The following is a 19,597-nucleotide window of genomic DNA, read 5'->3' on the forward strand; positions in this document are numbered from 1 at the left end:
CCCTAGACCCTTCCCCGAAGATCGTGCACGGCTTCTACATGTGGTGGTAAGTGATGTTGTACTTATAACGATTTTCATTAGTTTGTCATCCGTATTACTGACATAACCCTCAACAACAACAGACCGAAGCGGGGATCGAAATGTATAGGCATGCGGAGCATGACCGTTGGGAAGCGAGTGGGTCAGCCACGCGAAGGGATAGGCACCCTCTCCGAGACTACATGAGGACGAGAGGGTCTCGCCTTTGGTCCGCGATACATGGACTAGGTGGTTGCGCCCCGCGTTATAGGGCATACGACGTACCCGCCATGGACCCGTCTCGTGCCTCCCACAGCAGGCGCTCATCCAGTGCTCATGAGGCACATTCACGGGAGGCCCCTTCGTCTGCGGCACATCATGGGACACGTTCTTCTGCTGGAGCCGAGGAGGTGATACCTGAAGCTCCCGCTCCTGAGGAGTGCATACTGGGTTCCCAACCCCCTCCGTTCACACAACCTACTCAAGCTACGCAGATAACTCCACCAGGATTATCAACTCACAACGAGGATGTCATTGACTACACACAGCAGACGCCCACCTGGAGTGGCACTCAAGATTTTGACTGGGGTGGTGCATTGCAATCGAGCAGCTTCACCGAGCTACTGAGCGGCCAATACCCCCAATATCCCGATGCACCAGGGGGTTCACACTGGTACCAGGAAGCTGGGACTTCATCATTTCGGACTCCCACCGAGCACGTACTACCGGCGGTCACACTCCCACATGACGATCCTACAGCGTGGTATATGCAGGGCCGAGTTAGCGGTTCTGGATACACATTTGGCGGAGTTGGAACACATCATGAAGACGAAGATGAGGACCAAGGGCACACATGGCAGGGGCCAGCTCAGGCGGCTGGGATGAGGGCCACACACCCGCCAGACGCTTACACTCCTGAGGATTTCTTGCGACGTAGGCATCGTTAAAGAGCCATTTGTACTATGCCATACACTATATTATGTACTCATTTGTACTATGCCATACACTTCAGTGTTCAAGTAATTATATTTAATTTACATAATCTTTTTTAACTAATTATGACACATAACTTATTTATCAGTAACTTATTAAGTATTTGTATATATCATTTTCGACATTTCATACATGTTTATTGTTTATTAAATAACCAGCGAATCGTGCTTTGGTGCAGACCAAAAAAGTTGCAGGGAAATCTCAATATGACGAGAAATTCTACTACTGCATTCCCATGGACATATACAACGATCGATATAGCATTAACTGCCTGCTTGCAGGTTGTGCGTGGAGGGAAGGATGATCCCTTCAAAGAGAGCAACCTAATCCAAGCTGTGTCTAAATTAAATACAAGACCGCCATGTTCTGCGTTCACCATTCCACTTCTACATGTAACAACCGACGACCTTAGGGCCCTATTACATGAGCGCCGCCGAATATACCTCAGGGTTTGCGAACTAGCCGACCATCCTTCTTTACTGGGTTTCTGTATGAGGCAACGAAGGATGGCGATGTTGCCCGACCAGTATGCATCCCACATACAGGTTCGTCATTTTCTATTTCATCACCATAGTTGTCTTATTGTTTTTGATTCGAATACCCCTCTTCTGCTTTGGGCATTCCCAGAAGACGCGGAGTTAATCAACAAAGAAATACCATACCTCTTGGCAATGCAAATGCTCTTCGACGGGGGTGTGCTGCCTGGTTCGCGTCGAAGACGACGAAGATCAGCGAACCCAAGGGGTACAAGAGCTGATGAAAATTTGATGCCACTAATGCCTCGGCATTCCACCAGCCACACAGGAGAAGGTTCAACTCTTACTACAAAGAGCACATCCTACTACCGCGATACTTGAAGACGACGACGACGACGATTTCATGCCACCAATGCCTCGGCGTTCCATCAGCCACATAGGAGAAGGTTCAACGAACAATACAAGAGCACGTGCTCGAACCGTGATACCTCCGGACGACGACGATGACGACGATTTCATGCCATCAATGCCTCGACGTTCCACCAGCCACAGCCACACGGTACAAGGTTCAACGAACCATACAAGACCACGTGCTCCAATCGTGATACCTCCAGACGATGACGACGACGATTTCATGCCACCAATGCCTCGGCGTTCCACCAGCCACACAGGAGAAGATTCAACGCACAATACAAGAGCACGTGCTCGAACCGTGATACCTCCGGATGACGACGATGACGACGATTTCATGCCATCTATGCCTCGACGTTCCACCAGCCACAGCCACACGGTACAAGGTTCAACGAACCATACAAGAGCACATGCTCCAATCGTGATACCTCCAGATGATGACGACGATGATTTCATACCACCAATGCCTCGACGATTTCGTTAATCTACATCATCACTTTCTATTGCCATTTTAAGATGATCACTGATACCTTATTAATCTTGCGCATGTTCAAATATACCCTGTTAAGACTATTGGTCGCCTTAAAGACTGTTTTTTTACTCATGCATTTTAAAATATTTTAGATTAGCAAATTTTTAATTTTGTTACATAAATTACACAGGCAAATCACATAAATGGGAGGAGTACGAAAAAAACGTATTTCGGCACACGGTGTGCCGAATACAGTTGGTATTCGGCACACCGTGTGCCGAATACGCTTTTTGATTGTATTCGGCACACGATGTGCCGAAAATTTCTTTTTCGGTACACCGTATACCGAAAAATCATTTTCGGCACACCGTGTGCCGAATACATGTGCTATAATTGTAAATACGAAAAATAGTTGTCCATTTAAATAAAAACTTAGTGTTGTACAAAATCGAATTTTTGCCATTAATTTAGTGTTTGAGTGATATTATAAAAACTTTAGTATTATTTGTTATTATTTCCACTGTATGTTTGCTTTTATTATTATGAAGAAGTAGACGATGGTTCACTCTCTCTGATCGACGCCATCCCGGTCCTACCCACAAGTATGACTGATGCTTGTTTGAGACTGTGGGTACAGTCCATGAAATTTGTGAATCTTATCTTAAGTTTCAATGTACTCCAAATTCATCCGGTTTTTATAAAAAAACTCGTCGATCTAGTCCATACTCTAAATATAGCTTCTATGACTATAATATTTGTGTATATGTATGTTTAGTCTTAACTCTCGAGGATGTGCGAGAAAACAAATTGAAATTTATCTTGTTTATATATGATGAGTGATTGATAAAATTATCGATTTAGTTTATCAAATTTTGGATTGAGACTGTAGATACCGCCCATAAAATTTGTGAATCTGATCTTAAGTTTCGATGTCCTCCAAATTCATTTGGTTCTTATACGAGAACACACGTCTTAGTCAATCTAGTCCATACTCTAAATATAACTTCTATGACTATGATCTTGAATATATGCATTGTTAGTCTTAACTCTCGAGGATGTGTGAAAAAATAAATTAAAATGTATTTTAGTTTATATGTGATGAGTGATTGATAAAATTGTCGATTTGGTTTGTAGTTTTGGATTGCTTGAACTTGGTTTGAGCATTTTGATTATGGACTGACTGATGTTAGAGTTAGAGAAATGTATTTGCTTCTCTCATGGTATACAGATGATAGATGCAATTTGACAATCGATGGTGGGTGATCGGGACTAAGCGTGTGCTTGGTGACGGATGATCAAAAAAGTCGGACGGAGTCAAGAATGATTCTAGTTGTACATGTGGAGGTCAAATAAAGTATAAAATAGATGATGAAGACAGCGTGTTGATAAAGTCAAGAGGAAGGGATGCTGTGTAAGTGATAAGATTGTCCAAGGGATTAAAAATGGGAGAGACTTACTAGCGGTTAGGATCGTAAGACAGAGTACACATATCGATATCAGAGCGCTTGCTTAGGGTGTAAGCAAGTGGCGAGTCACATTTTGAGAAGCGTGCAAGGGGTTTCACTGTTGAGCCTCAAAACCGTGGAGAATTGAAAGGGTATGTGGTACTATCGTGAAACTTGCATCGAGGCGAAGCTAAGTCATGAAGGCGTCGTAGCCATTTGACAGACGGAGCAAGAAATTGACCAAAATACTATGGAACAAGGTATTTTGATAACAAGCTAGAAAATTTAGAGCTTAAGTTTTTTAGACCTATAAATAGAGAGGTAGGATTATGGTACAGTTTGTACCTACCACTTGAGCCATTTGTGTCACTCATTTGAGAGTCTAGTACTAAGATTTTGGAGAAGAGAAAAATGAGTGCTTAGCCTATGTAATATGTGAGAGTTTTTGAGAGAGAAAATCCTTATAATCTGTTTAAAATAGGGCTGACTTATGTGAGTAATAAAATTTATGTTTTTGCATATGCTTGTGATTTTCCTTTTCTTTTTAAGTTGTAGTTTTTTTCATCTTTGTGAAGTAATTATTCTTGAATCCTGTTGCCTCTACATTTGGAGAGTTACTTCTTTCAGTGACTGTCATTTTATTCTTTATACATGTTTCAAGTTTTTATACACAAAGATATATAGAATGTTTTTAAATAGAGCTTATATTTTATATTATATCTGTAGAGTCGTGTTGTTTTGAAATTTTCTTTCTCGTTTTGTCTCTATAAGGTTTATACTCCCGTTTATGTGTTTTTAAGCGTTGGATAAACAATGAGTATATTATCTGTTTTATGAGAAATTTATAAGGTACTAGTCGTTTATCTCGATCCTAGAACATGGTGCCGCTTGAATTAGTCTGAATCATCACACGGCTTTCCTGCTTTCCCCTTTTCGGTTTATGTACAAAAACATCTTGCGCTTCACGTTGCTCGCCTGCTTTTCATCCTATTCGTGTTCTGTTTTCCTGGAGTCAGGCACCATTATCCTCAGATGTTTACAATTATGCACATGTTCCGTCTTCGGCGACGCAGCTTGAAGGAACTATTCTCACGGCTGTGTCGATCATCCGTTGATCAAGCGTTGCGCGCGAGTGAACGCCGGCGTGATCTCCTTATCAGTCAATTTTCCTCTTTTTGCATGAAAGGGACGAAGAACAGATGCCTATCTTGCAAGCTGCTCTGCTCTGCTTGGATTCCCTCCCTTCCCTTGCTTCAGAACCACGACCTGTAGTCCGGTAGTATTCACATGGCCTAATTTGTCTGTATTTTGTTTTAGATAATGGAATAAATCATGCGGCCTCTGAATCGATGGATGCACAAATCCCAATTTTTTCTGTATTTAGGACTTCATTTACTAGTACTAGTAGTCTAAGTACTAACTGCTATAAGTTGCTCTGTTGCTGTTCTGAAAGGTACTCCAATGGTCATGGTCAGGAGAGGAGCTAGCGCTACTGCTTTTATCTCTTTGGCTAGTGCTCTTCAAGGCTTCATCACTTGGCTTGACAGCACATTCTGTTCCTCCAATGTTGTGGCTTCTCCACTTCTCTTGCCGTCTTCTCTTTTTCTCTTGTTGATCAGATCACCTTGGCCTTGGTTTGCTCCTATCCATCCACATGCTGGAGGTGTCCCACATGTCTAACTGCAGCAACATCACGACCGCGGCCGCGCCCGAGGCGCCGTCGTCGCCGCTGGACTACGACGTGGTGGTGATCCTGGCGGCGATGCTTTGCGCGCTGGTGTGCGCGCTCGGGCTCAACACGATGCTCCAGTGCGTGGTGCGGTGCACCCGCCGCGCGGTGGCCGACCCCGTGGGCTGGGTCGCGCACCGCCGCGCCAACGTGGGGCTCAAGCGCGAGGACGTCGTCGCGCTGCCCGTGGCCACGTACGTCGCGTCGCCCTCTCCGGCGCGGCAGCAGCAGCAGCAGCAGGCGTCCGGCGCCGGGTGCGCCATCTGCTTGTCGGATTTCTCCGACGGGGAGAGGATCCGGGTGCTCCCCGTGTGTGGGCACCAGTTCCACGTTGTGTGCATCGACAGGTGGCTCGTGTCGCACTGCTCCTGCCCGACGTGCCGGCGCCGCCTCTCCTCCGTGTCCGTCGGAGACGGTCACCACCACCTGCAAATTTTGACTGTTGCATGATCGATGAGTTACATTTTCCCAAAGATCATTGCTCCGGCATATACGTACATGTAAGATGTTGAGCGTGACTGTTGCATGCTCGTCGGGTAACCTGTAACGTACTTGTTTGATGGCTCACTTTGCCATCCTGCAGGAGAGCTCTTTTGCATATACTGCCATGAGACGATTATCACTCGGTTGTTAGTTGTTACTGTATTATGTCATTATCCAAGACAAACTTTTTGGGATCTCACGCATGAAACTGTCATATGAGCCAAAAAAGAAAAAAAAATGGTCCTTTGTAATTTCAACCACCATTTCATTTCTGACGCTTCCAGAGTATGTAGTTTTCTGATCAAAGCTCAAGGGCACAACATGCATGCCACGCATTTCCTTCCTTGACATAGATACAAGTGCTGGCTTCTATGCCAGACCTGAAGGTAGCTGGCCAAACGCCCTAGTTCCAAAGCCGGGATCCAGAAAAGCCAGAAGCCCAAAATGAGCTAACTGGGAGAAGCCTATCGATGTCCTACATCAGGCTTTGGTTGTAGACATATGGTTTGAAGGCATTTTCATAAATTTTCCCTTGCAAAGGGATAGATTATCTTCAGACAAAACGTTGGACCTAGAGCCCCAAATTCGGCCAAATGCTTCTAGTTTTGCGCACCGCTATCTGATGGAGCTAGCCAATTTCTTGTTGAATCCAGATTCAGAGTTCAAAATGCTGAAGATGACCGAGCACGGTTATCTTTTTCGTTTTCTTTCTTGTTTGTATTACCCATGCTAGTATGAGTGTATGACGACTATAGAACGCATGCACGTTAGCAACAAGCCGTGGTGATGGAGATATGAATGCACAGCTAGATAGGGAAAACCAATGCTTGCAGGTCGCACTCGTGAGAAATGACACAAGAAAGGAGGGTGGAAATTTGGAGGCGATTCCCGGGGTTATCTTGGGGACGTGATGCCCCTCCACTAGATGTACCACTTGATGGCAGGGGTCGGGAATGGGATGTGATGAGGAGGGCGACCCTGCCGGTTGTTGCCATGGCTCTCGCCTCTCCGGATTGCCCTAGCGGAATATCATCAGGCGGATTGGAATATCTTTCTGGAGATATTGATGCCCAGTTACTTTCTTGGACTGTGGCAAGTGCAGGATGCTAGAGCCTAGAGATGAGGACAAGGATGTTGTTCTGTGCAAGCATTGGTGGTGTACGTGATACATACTTGGCTCTTTTTTTTTGCGGGGAAAAAAAGTAAGAAAGTATTGTTGAGTTGCATGCACCACTGGATTGCTGATGCTCCCTTCAGTCACGTATCAAAGCTGTTTGCCGCTCCCTCGCCCATGTTTTTTATGATTTCCACCCGGCTCAGGACGCAATCCTATCTGTGAGGGCGGCGGCATCGTGGGCTAGGGGCGGGGATAGTGGAGGCAATGGCGGAGGCACCGGCACGATGCATAGGTGCCCCCGGCTCAGGCTTTGCTCGCGTAGTCGCGTGAGCCGTGCGGAGCTGCGCGCGGCAGAAGAGGCATTCTAATCGGCGCACTGGAGCCGATGGGTGAAAAACTTCGTTCGACCTCTCAGACTCCCACGGCCCAAGACTTCGTGGAAATGCAAGTCTACATGAACTCAGTGGGTGTATATTCATCAATCTATTGAGCCTTCTTCTGTACCTTATAATTTTTTCACATAATTTTATAACAGACATCTTAATATAAATAAATTATTCTAATAAATTATAGGTATGCAAGGGTTAGTAGAAATTTCCTTTTGCAACACATCAGGAGTCACCCCCGCTGCCGATAGAACCCGCAAGCAAGCGGGCCGGACGAGTGGAAATCACCCAGCAGACTGCAGAGCGGTCACGCGCCGAGATGGTGAACGGGTTTCTTCGCGCGGCCGGACCGCGACTGCAGTACAGAAGGAAATTATATAAGACCGGTTCCTACAGAAAGACTCTTAACTCCATATGACACATGTACTCTACTACTCTATATGTATTCAATTAGACCGTTAGATCGAGAAAGAAAAGCATAGATCAGAATCTCACGAAGATATTTTTTTAAGGGTCTCATATAATTTTTTCCCGTGAAGTCCTCGGAAGAGTCTGCCAGGCCGCGGGAGGCACAGGGCGAGTTCACGTCTAGCCATTCGGGCGTCACCTATCGCAAACACGAAATCAAAGGGGCACCGGAATGTACAGGCAAGCACAAACATTCGTGTGACCAGCACGCGGAACGGCGGAAGCAACATGGACTACTTCACGAGATGCGGGTGAATGTAAGGTCGATACAGGGGCTTGTGCCTCATAGTGGTCCCATAACAATTCCACAACAAATCAATATGTTTATCACATCACATAGCTTCAACTTCAAGTCGACGACTTTGATTCTCTGTGTTCAGAGTAATTCTTATTCCGAATTGTAGAGCGGGCCTTCAAAATTGCAGCCTTCTCTTCCTACACTACTCAAGGATCCACAGGTATCAGTGCTTAGCATTGACAAGAGCCATGTGCCCGATCAAATCCAGGACCCGGTTGCTGCAAAGAAACGCCATCCTCAGGCAATAGTTAATATAGGTCAAAAAATAATGTTAGTGCTTGAAGCCGATTTAGCGGACACTCACCTGTAGCCCCACTCGTTGTCGTACCAAGATACAAGCTTCATGAAAGAGGAACTTAGGCCAATACCAGCCTTGGCGTCAAATATGCTCGACCTGGGTTGTTGAGAGAAATTTAGCAACTTCGATGTCCTTGAAGCGCAAGATGGCTGATGTTAACTAGATCTGAAACTCACCTAGCATCACCAACAAAATCATTTGAAACAACGTCCTCATCTGTGTAGCCTAAAATGCCTTCTAGTGCACCCTCTGATGCTGCCCTGAAAACAATGACCACGGAATAGGTGAGCATGACATTGGACTGACAAGTTTTCACTAGACGCGAGATTCAGAGATTGGTTGGTTGCATATTTGATCGTTCAGTAGAAGGAACTAATTTGGAATTTAATTTGTACATAAAATCTAACATTCAAAGCAACTAAAGAACACCTGTGCCTTTTCTTCATTTCTCCAAGCTATCAACCCTAATTATATGCTACTACCTGATCTTGGACACTCATAGAAGATGTATCAAAACATTTGGTTTATGTACAGCACATATCCTTCTCCTCAAATGTCAGTTATGTCACACCAAACATTCAATCTTGTATAACTCTCCTATAATTTTACTGCTAGAAAGGCTAAATGTATCAATACTATGAGTCTGCGCCTTTACTTTCACCGATTGCATAGCTAAATCCTATGTGGCCACAATGCATTAACTAGCAACAGGAGTAAGTGATCCTTTGAATAACTACAGTAAAACAGGACATGAATTAAAAGGCTTGGAATGGTATAATGGAGTGTATGAGTCCAGCCAGAATCGGTTAGATAAAAAGGAAGCAATGCGTACTACCAAAGGAAGAGTGTAATCAGCAATTAAGTATCACAAGTGCAAGAACAAAATAAGTTTGGATTACATACTTGATAGCTTCTTTCACATCTTCATAGGAAGCACTTTTCTCAATCCGGCAGGTCAAGTCAACGACAGATACATTTGGTGTTGGGACTCGGAAGGCCATACCAGTGAGTTTTCCATTTAGTGCAGGAAGGACCTTCCCAACAGCCTGGTACAAAGGGAAGCAACAGAACATAAGAAATTCCATAAAAAAAAGGTAGTTTTACTCTTTTCCTTTGAGTAGAGATAACCTTTGCTGCACCAGTAGAGCTAGGTATGATGTTTTGACCAGCACCACGTCCTCCCCTCCAATCTTTCATTGAAGAACCATCAACAGTCTTTTGGGTGGCTGAACACACAAAGGAAGAAAAACCGATTCACACCATGATAATTGTGAGGTACAACTCTGAAGTCTTTGGTGAAGCCTAAAGAGGAGAAAGGAACCTGTTGTAGCATGGACGGTTGTCATGAGTCCCTCAACAATGCCAAATTCCTCGTGGACAACCTGCAGAACATGTCAACCAATATTTGTGTATAAGGATGGCAAGTGATCAGCAGTGGTGGTGCATTTGCAGCAGTGGAAAATACTCAGCATCAAGAAAAAAACAGCTTACTGGCATATCTATGATTCGTACCGTATCCCATGCATATCCAGAAAAAAAAAAGATGTTTTAGGGAAATAGGAAAATAACCTTGGCAAGGGGAGCAAGGCAGTTCGTGGTACAACTTGCATTAGAGACAACATTCATGCTGGGGTCGTAATTCTTCTCATTTACTCCGACCACAAACATAGGAGCATCTGCTGATGGAGCAGATATCACCACTTTCTTTGCACCACCCTGTACAAAAAGCAGTATAATCTCAGCATTTTGTTGGGTGCAAATGGCATATTTTTCCTATCTATCATGTAACAAAAACTGATGACAGGTGTTTTGTAGCTGGTAAGTCAAATATATATATATATATATATATATATATATATATATATATATATATAGGACACCTATTCTATACTCCTAGGAGTATGTACTCCCACATGCAATATACCATCTAAACAAATACTTTATACTCTTTTATCATTTTTAGTATACTCTAATACTAATTCTAAGATACTCCAATATGAGTTGTATGAAAAAAAATTCAATGTTAGCCTTTCATTTTTGCTATATACTCTTTTTTATACATAAAAGAAGTATATACGCAAATTAAGATAAAAATCATGGAATTTCATAAAAATTTTCGTGGGATTTGTATTGTAGTATCTTATAATTACTAATGAAGTATATTTAAAGTGATAAAGAAATATAACTCATGTGTAAAAATGGTATATGAGAGGTGAGAGTACATACACCCAGGAGTACATACTAGTTTTCCTATATAGGTAGTTTTCCTATATATATATATATATATATATATATATATATAAATATATATATATATAAATATATATATATAATAGGAAATCCCACAAAATAAGAAAAACATCCAGCCCTTCCTTTGATGGATTATTAAAACTAATCACTGGATGTTGTTAGGAACCTTTTTGAAATCCAAACGATAAGGAAAGAAACCCGAAATATAAAACTAACCATCACCATATAAGATATGCTCCCCTTTTGTTACAAAAGTATAGTGAATTATACTAGGAGTGGACATATGATTGTGCAGGCACTTAGGCTAGTTACATAGAATGGTTTCAGAAAGCAATAAGCAAACCTTCAAATGTGTCGATGCTTTCTCGATTGTTGTAAAAACTCCAGACGATTCAACAACATATTCAACTCCGTAACTATCCCAAGGGATATCTGAGGGATCTCTGAAATGGATAGGTGCAAGTGCACAAAAGTAAATCATCAGGGAAGAAGTGAATTATGTGCAAAATTGACATGACCACAAGAGAATCATGTCCCCAGTACCATATTCTGGAGAAAGCCATGGGTTACAATTTTTTAACCAATGTGTGTAGCCATTGTCTTATCCCAGTGGACATTAACTCATTAAGTACAAAGGACTTGCATCTTTTTTATTTTGCAGTTACGATGTATGTGTGCAGTATGCTTGGACAACACCACCTTATTATAAATGTTCACTCACACAATAGGTATAAAGCAGGGCATATCCTTCTTTCAAAATAAGAAATTTAGTATACTGACAATACAAGGCAATACACCAACTATTGTCCAGATATTCATTATGCAAAGACAATCAGCACCTGAGACTAGTCGGGAATTGTCCATTATCAAAATGAAATAACAAATGACACCGACAATATATATTTTTTGTGCAAAGTCCAAACTTACTAGAGAATCTATTAAGGAGCAGAAACGTTCACAAAGCAACCATATTTAGTAAAGAACAGTTCTCACAATGTATATTCAGTTAAACCTGAAACCATCACACTTACCTTTTGCTTGTAACTGAGATTTTCTTCCCATTAATCTCCAAGGTTGACGCATCCACAACCTTTATGGTGCCTTTAAATGGACCATGCGTGGAATCATACTTCAACATATAAGCCTGAAACAGGACAAATATCATGAGCAAACTAATTGGAAGCCACCAGATGAAACAGTCAGATTTACTGTATAGTCTATATTGCACCTACAGTCTAGAAGTTTAAAGCATTGGCCAAAGAGGAAATAAGAAAGTACAGAAGGACAAGTGAACCTGTTAATTTGCTCATCAAGACAATAAGAAAATTTTTGAATATAGCTCCCATGATCTTTGCCAAATCCCGAAGAAAAAACAAACTGGTTTGCAAAGCACTGCCAGACCACAATTGGATAAGCGACCTTCACCACGTTGACACACATGAGGAATTGGAACATCTAGTTCTTCTGTGGGAGGCGATACAAGATTCAACCATCGACGAGACAAGGTCATACACGGCGAAGATGGTTTCTACACGGCGAAGAGTGCATATAGCATCCAATTCACCGGGATGGTGAAAAGATACAACATGAAAAATGTCTGGCAGGCAAAAACCGTGCCGAAATGTAAATTCTTCACCTTGGTTCTACTACAAAATAAAATCTTAACGACGGACAACCAAGCTCGAAGAGGATGGCCACATGACCAATTATGTAAGCTATGTCAACAAGTAGACGAAACACTCGTACATTTGTGTAAAGACTGCCCTTTTACAGCAGCGGTGTGGAATTGCATTGCAAGTTGGATGACCCTCCAAGGAGTACCAGCCTTTGGCGAATATCCAACATTAAGGAGGTGGTGGCAGGAAGCAACAAGGAAGTTTGGCAAAGATTATAGAAGAGAATATTGTGGAATCATCATATATTTATGGTGGAATATTTGGAAAGAGCGCAATAGGAGAATTTTTCAACATGAGAAAATCGGCAGATGAGGTAGCCTTCTTGATCAAGGAAGATTGTGATCAATGGCGTAGAGCCCTTGGTGAAGGGCAAAGCAGGGGCCAAACAGACACCTGATTCCATTTTGTTGGTTTTCGGTTTTTGCCTTCGTTGTTGTTTTCTCGTTTGTGGTCTTTGGAGTCTGGCCACCTTGGTGTTGTGTTAGCCCTGCGCTTCTTCTTGCCTTTTTTTCTTCTTCTTCTTCCTTTTCTTTTTTCCCTTCCCTTTGCTTCCTGTCAATATTTTGCTAAACTCCCTTCTATGAAAAAATCGGCAAAGCTCATACCGTCCTTTCCAAAAAAAAAAGAAAGCAAGATACACTTCAAACATATAATGGACATAATACCAAATTGCATTGCTTTCTTACCATGTACTTAGCATCAATGAAAGGATCATTGACAGCCACAACTTCAATGTCATCTCTACTGGTTGCAATTCGCAGAACCAGCCTTCCAATCCGTCCAAATCCTGCAACAGGAAAAAAAGAGTACTATTATAACCAAAGACTATTTTTTTTCAAGGAACCACTGAAGACTGAACTAACATCTCCAAGGAACCACTAAAGACTGAATTAACATCTACTACAAGAATGATAAAAGTGAATAAAGGTTCACTTCAATACACGAAATTGATCGCATTGGTTTCTCGATTTAAGGGAGGAGCTCACCATTGATGCCGACCTTTGACTTTTCCCCACTGGAAGATTCTACAGGAGAAAAAAAGGGTTAAATTGAATAAACAAACTCTGTCGACTGCAGAAAATCTCTTTAATGCTTGATGAATCGAGCGACTTACGGGGAGTGGCAGAGGGCACCTGTGTGACCGTGGCTCTTACCGGCTCAATGCTCCTAGCACTGCAATTCACAAGGAATTAAAAAATGGACTGTTTTACATCTGATATGTAACGTGGATCAAGTGCATTCGTTGCACATGCTTAGGGTGGTGAAATGAAAACGGGCCAAGCAGCACTAGAATTAGGGATTGCATTTCTGGCATGGAATTGACAATTTCTTTGATAATTCTGCCACAAAACTCCAATTTTATGATCCATAGAACGGTAAGAAGCCCAGTGTCATTTGAACAAGTTCAATGAAAGACGGTGACAAGAAGCCACTCACTGTGAGGAGGAAGCACCAATTGTAGGGAAGCTGCAGTTGATCTTGGTCCTCAAGTACGACGCCTGCACCCACCATATCAACCAAACCGCATTTCAATGGTGGAATATACGAGTTGCAAAATTAAGGCAAAAGCAACAAGAACCAATCTGCATCCGAATTCAAAACATTATTGAGGCTACAAGAAAATCGCAGGCAACGAGAAATGAATAAACGGAAATGTTATCAACACCTAGTAACAGACAAGTTGGCAAGACAAAATGAGAATAACAGACAAGTCGGCGAAACAAAATGAAACTTTTCCCATATAAAATAGAATTTACTTCAGGACAAAGACTTTGGGACAAAATAAAGGGAAAAGGAGAGAGACAACAGAGAGATCGGGATAGGAAATGGGACCTCGACGGGGTCGGCGGCTCGGGATCCGGCGGCGGCGGCCGGGGAGGCGGGGGCACGGAGGGAGACGGAGAGCGACGCCATGCGGTTTGGCGGTGCCTGAGCCCTGGCCTTTGGGAACGGTGGTAGGATGGTGGCGGAGGCGGAGAGGGAGAAGGCGGCTTGTGCAGTTGTCCGCTTAAAAAAGGGACGGGGATCCTGCTGCACGGCTACTACGACCGCTGACATGCGGGGCCGGACTCCACGTGTCAGCACCCGAGAAGTAGTTCAGAGGATCCCGTCGCTTAAAAAAGGCCGGCTGGAGAGCTAGTTGTACCTTGTTCAGTGCTCGTCTCTAGTCTGCTTCTCGGTCCCTCGAGCAGAGTTGTTTATACATTTGTGATGTAATAAAAATATAAATATTAAATAAAAAATAGTATAAATTTAAAGTACGAAGATATAGATGTACCATAATACCACCGTCCAACAAATACATAATTTTTTATTTATTTTTATTAGTAAAATAGATTTTATATTAAATAAAATAAGAATGGATAATAAAAGTAGGTGTATTATTTAAATTTTAGATTTCTTTATTAGATGTGAGGAGCAAAGATAACGTAGAAACCTAACTCATATTTTATATGAGTAGAGATTTCTGTTTTTCTTTTTTTTCTATTTTACTCATCGTTTCCTACTCTTTTTCCTATTTTTTAAAAATGTGTTGGGTTATGGAGAATCCATACCTGCTACGATCGTAGTAAGCTCTATTCCGGAGACCTTTGGTCTAAAACTCCATTAGATCTTCTAAAAAGAATTAACGCTGTGGTACATCATGAAAAAGACCAAAGCCTGCACAATAAAAGACGCTGAATGCTGGGGACGGAGACGGAAACCAAACAGCGCGGGGGTGCGCAGAAATCGCGTATCTGTGGTTTGTCTGGTTCCGGGAAGGTGAAGGGGCCAGCACGTGGATTAGTAGGTGCGTCCGCCGAAACATCATGCCCAAACTATAGGAGTTGAGGGTACGTTGTCTCACCAATATTTTGATAAAGGATTTCGTTATTACCATTTCGCTAGCATATGGATGTGAAAATTAGTGTAAAAGTACATGCCAGCCCAGGCAAGCCAAAGCATTGACGTTGTTCCAAACAACTGAACACGCACTTGGTCAATACCATTTTTTTTTTTGGCGTCCATCCAAACGTGCACTCAAACTCGACAACCCTCCTCTCCCTCGTCGTGCGGTCTTGTTCCTGAAGCAAAGGAGAATATGTCGATTTAGATTATCTATAATATATATTTCAAAAATTTATCTTTTAATATTATTACAATACTTTTATTTTTTTTAATCTACAATAGCTACTCTATTTATTATCTTTCATTACTTTATTTTTTTCTTTAAACACATATTTATCCTCTGTAAACAGTATTGTCAGTCTATTTTTTATCACATATTTACTGTCACTGGTTACTGCCCGCAATAATGTAGTGCTAGATATGGGATAGAGCGTTGCTTGGATCTCCCGTCGGCAAAAAGAGTCGGCACAGTGATCCGAAACCGTGCGCGAACAACTGTTCAGGGGTCACATCAAGAGGCATCAATTCTGTTGCCTGCGAGTGGTCAATGACCTAAAAAAATGGTGATTGGCCGAATCCAACGCTTTTAACGACACTGATTTCGGAAATTCCGCCGCTGATGGATGGATGGATGGATACCTTGGGTACGAAAGGGCCCGTGACGTGTCTCGCTGCGTCATGTGCCATGTCTTTTGCTGCAAATTCTGTTGAGCTGAGCGTGTACAGTTCTGAAGCGAAGAGGGCCGGACCAAACCAATCCGCGCTACGCAGGCAGAGTCTGCAGCGACGGGGACAGATCGCTGCCACGCGAGACCACCTCGTGCCCTTCGCGTTTTATCAAGCCTTTGGATCCCACGCCACACCAACCCAACTGCCGGAATAAAGATTCGGGCTCAGGCCCACTGTACATGTACATCACTCCAATGACGATTTTTTATTTTTAATTTTAAAATAAAAAAATATAAATTTGTGTGTCCGTTCGAAAAATTACAAATGTAGACTTCTGTTGCTCCCGTTGAAGGGTGATAAGTTTTAAAATAAAAAATATTATATTTCAATGCTCTTAAAATTCAAAACAATATCGAAATAGTCATAAAAATTCTTAAAAAATATAAAAAAATCAACATAAGCTCCTCCTCCCATGACATGTGGGTCTCATGTATTGGCCACTAGATGATTGCTCCTCCTCCCAACACCTGAGGCTCTGAGCCTTCCGTTTGGGTCCCGAGTCTCCGCGAAAAGGGCACCAAAACGGTACGGGCCTCGACACCTACAATGAGGCCAGCCACCTTAATGGGCCATGCTACTAGCATTTTAGAAGCCCATGTACTAGTAGTGAGTGTTCCGGGCTACAATCCCGTGGCCCATAAGCTCACTTCACAAATTCCCAGCCCACAGCTGTGTGACTGCTGCTTTTTCCTGTTTCAGAATATGTTTGCTGGTACTCTGGTGAAGTATTTATGTACGTAGAATAATGAGCCTGACAGTTTGGACTCTGGGTGAAGTACTATCTTCCCAATTTTCAGAGGTCTACTTGTAACATAGGAAAAACTGCTGTGGACCATACTTACTTTATACGCGAGTTATGAATTTTGATGTATTTCACAATTTATCATTGAATAATTTATCATATTTTTTATATGTTCTTGTTGTATCGATAATATATTTTTTAATGAAGGAATAAAATTTATTTTAACCTCTACACAAAGTGTCGATGATATATAAGTACAGATCACACATATTATTCTCATAATAGACGTTATATTAGAGATTAAGTAATTAGTTATTCAATGATATACGGTGAATTTATCTATGACCGATAATATTACGACTCCGACTATAACCATGCCGGCGTCGACAGCGTGTTATGGCCTCAGAATAGTGCAAAGCTGAAGACACCGATCTGAAGTCCATACTCTAACTGACGAATCTGCTGATACAAGTCCAAAAGCATAAGGGCATCTACAAACTCGGCCGTTTGACCCGATCTGACCATCTAAACCAACGGAAACAAAGCATGTTAGCATCTACAGTTGGACACACTGATCAGGACGAGCTCATGAGGTTCTTTTAACATAACCGTTATGTGCGGCCAGCCGTAGAAAATAAAAACAACAAAATGGAGTAATACTTTTATCCGTTGATCAAGTTGACAGAGTCATCAGCGTACCAATGATGCAGCCTTTACCTTTAAGCGACACTTCATCCATGTGGTACTCTCGCGTTAATCTTTTAATCTCGTAGGCGTCTACAGTTTTGGGGCCGTTTAAGGTCTTGGCCATTCGATAGATCTCACATTCAGCGTCTCTGCTTCTACCTGTCGCAGCAAGTTACCGTGGGAAATGTGATGGTGTGCGTGTACACGTAAGGAGAGTGGTGGCAAAGTAATTGGTGCTGTTAAGCCCATCAAGATTTGAATACTCAATCGTATTTACTAAAATAAATAATATATTATCGTATTTATAAATTTAACATACATATTCGGTACCTTATTTGCTGAAAATGATGAACAGTGACATACTCAGCACTCAGATACCGAATATAACCCTGTTTACCATTTTTGACACCTGAGCTATCGAGTACAGTGTCATATTCGGCACATGAGATGCTGAATACAAACAGCCCCTGTCAACTCCAATGAACAGTACCACGTTTATTAAATTTCGTTTTCCCTCTCCTTCAAAATTGTAATCTTCTGTTACTCCAAAAATTTTAAATTTTTTTTACGTGTTTCATAATCTATGTGCAACCCATTTTAATTGTATTCACCTAAAAATCTTTTATATATTTTAAACTAAAATTTTCCAAAAAAGCTACTTTATAACTTTAACAATTGTTAGTGCCTCAAATAAATTCCCATAAATCTGGAAAATTTCACTAATATTTTTCTTATGTGATGGAATAATTTCTAAAATTATTTTCAGCACTAGGTTATATAATGAAAAAGTGAGTTCCTTTGTAATGCTCCATTTATATGCATTTTTATCGTTTTATATGATATTTTTCTTTTAATTCAATTTGAATTCAAACAAAATTCAACTATCTTATTATTTTTATCTCATTGACATGTTAAATTTTAACTACATTTCTGAAGAATGGTGGACGAGTTGGGGCGTCTCTCTGACGGTGTAACCTTTAATGAAGGCTCTCGATCAAAAGAGTAGTGCGATATTAAAAAAAAAAAAACTGTGACGGTGTGCCACGTATCATCGCTACTATCGATTGCGTCGATCCAACGATGTCTGGTATGCTCTTCCTCGCCATAGTAAAAGGACACGATACATAGAGAGGCGCAGTACAATAGATGAGCTGGGCTGGTCCTCCGGTGTAGGATTGGGGGAGCAATAGGGCGCCACCTATCGCAACAAGTCCAATGCATCGTCGATGGAGTCGTGCAAATACATAACGTGGTGTGGGGTATCAGCTAGGACATTGGTCGTTTTCCCTGTCCCAAGGTAGATCTGACAGTGAATTATGAACAACAACAACGAGGTTCAGGAAGAGACATACCCCCCCCCCCCCCCCCCCAAATATGTCCTAGGAATGACTTTTTTTTGTCTCAAATACGCAGGATAAGTGCATATAACTGCATCAAGAGGGATTATTCAAGCTCCGATTAGCCGGTTAGCATATCAGGCATGCTGCTACTGGCAGCCAGTAGACCCTATCAGTGTCCTATTAGCGTTGAATCGAACAGAAAAAATAAATATATAGGATTAGATCATCTTTAGTAGATACTCTAAAATTTCATCCTCTATGATATTATTATAGTACCCTCTAATATTATTACAGTATCTTCTATTTTTTTATCTCTAACAGTTATTCTATTTTCTACCTTATATTACTCTACTTTTTCTCTCGAACCTATAGTCATTCACTCGGTATAGTAATACACGTCATTCAATCTATTGGCAAGTTTGTCTCTCCCGGTGCTACAGTAATCAGCGCTTGTATCTCTGTTGATCTGGATATGGGATCCGCTGGAGTTCGTTACGGACGATTGGAATCGGCAAAGGATGAAAAAGCTAACGGTATAGTATTTTGAGGAAAGTATACAGTAGCTTCTGGAGATGTACTTATAAAACTGAGAAACAAAATGAAATGAGTGTGCAGAAGCGGATGAGAATGTTGACTGGAGTCACCAGTCATCAGCTGTACGTGCATGAGATGAACTTTTGGAATCTCCAA

At 41.9% G+C, this 19,597-nt stretch overlaps 2 protein-coding genes across 2 annotated transcripts; one reads left to right on the forward strand and one right to left on the reverse strand.

Moving 5' to 3' along the window:
• The first annotated feature begins 5,107 nt into the window (after positions 1-5,107).
• LOC133883611 (RING-H2 finger protein ATL74-like) lies at positions 5,108-6,144 on the forward strand. Its single transcript, XM_062322986.1, has one exon. The coding sequence runs from the start codon at positions 5,470-5,472 to the stop codon at positions 5,992-5,994; it is 525 nt and encodes a 174-aa protein (XP_062178970.1). The 5' UTR covers positions 5,108-5,469; the 3' UTR covers positions 5,995-6,144.
• Positions 6,145-8,160: 2,016 nt separating this feature from the next.
• LOC133883583 (glyceraldehyde-3-phosphate dehydrogenase GAPCP1, chloroplastic-like) lies at positions 8,161-14,580 on the reverse strand. The gene is made up of 14 exons (XM_062322946.1): positions 14,354-14,580; positions 13,958-14,019; positions 13,635-13,693; positions 13,507-13,545; positions 13,207-13,307; positions 11,876-11,988; positions 11,188-11,287; positions 10,164-10,310; positions 9,916-9,976; positions 9,723-9,820; positions 9,498-9,640; positions 8,771-8,854; positions 8,601-8,690; positions 8,161-8,514 (listed from the first exon to the last, which is right to left on the reverse strand). The coding sequence occupies exons 1-14, from the start codon at positions 14,576-14,578 to the stop codon at positions 8,460-8,462; spliced, it is 1,377 nt and encodes a 458-aa protein (XP_062178930.1). The 5' UTR covers positions 14,579-14,580; the 3' UTR covers positions 8,161-8,459.
• Between the last annotated feature and the right edge of the window lie 5,017 nt (positions 14,581-19,597).

The sequence above is a fragment of the Phragmites australis genome, chromosome 10, assembly GCF_958298935.1.
Source record: "Phragmites australis chromosome 10, lpPhrAust1.1, whole genome shotgun sequence".
Lineage (NCBI taxonomy): Eukaryota > Viridiplantae > Streptophyta > Magnoliopsida > Poales > Poaceae > Phragmites > Phragmites australis.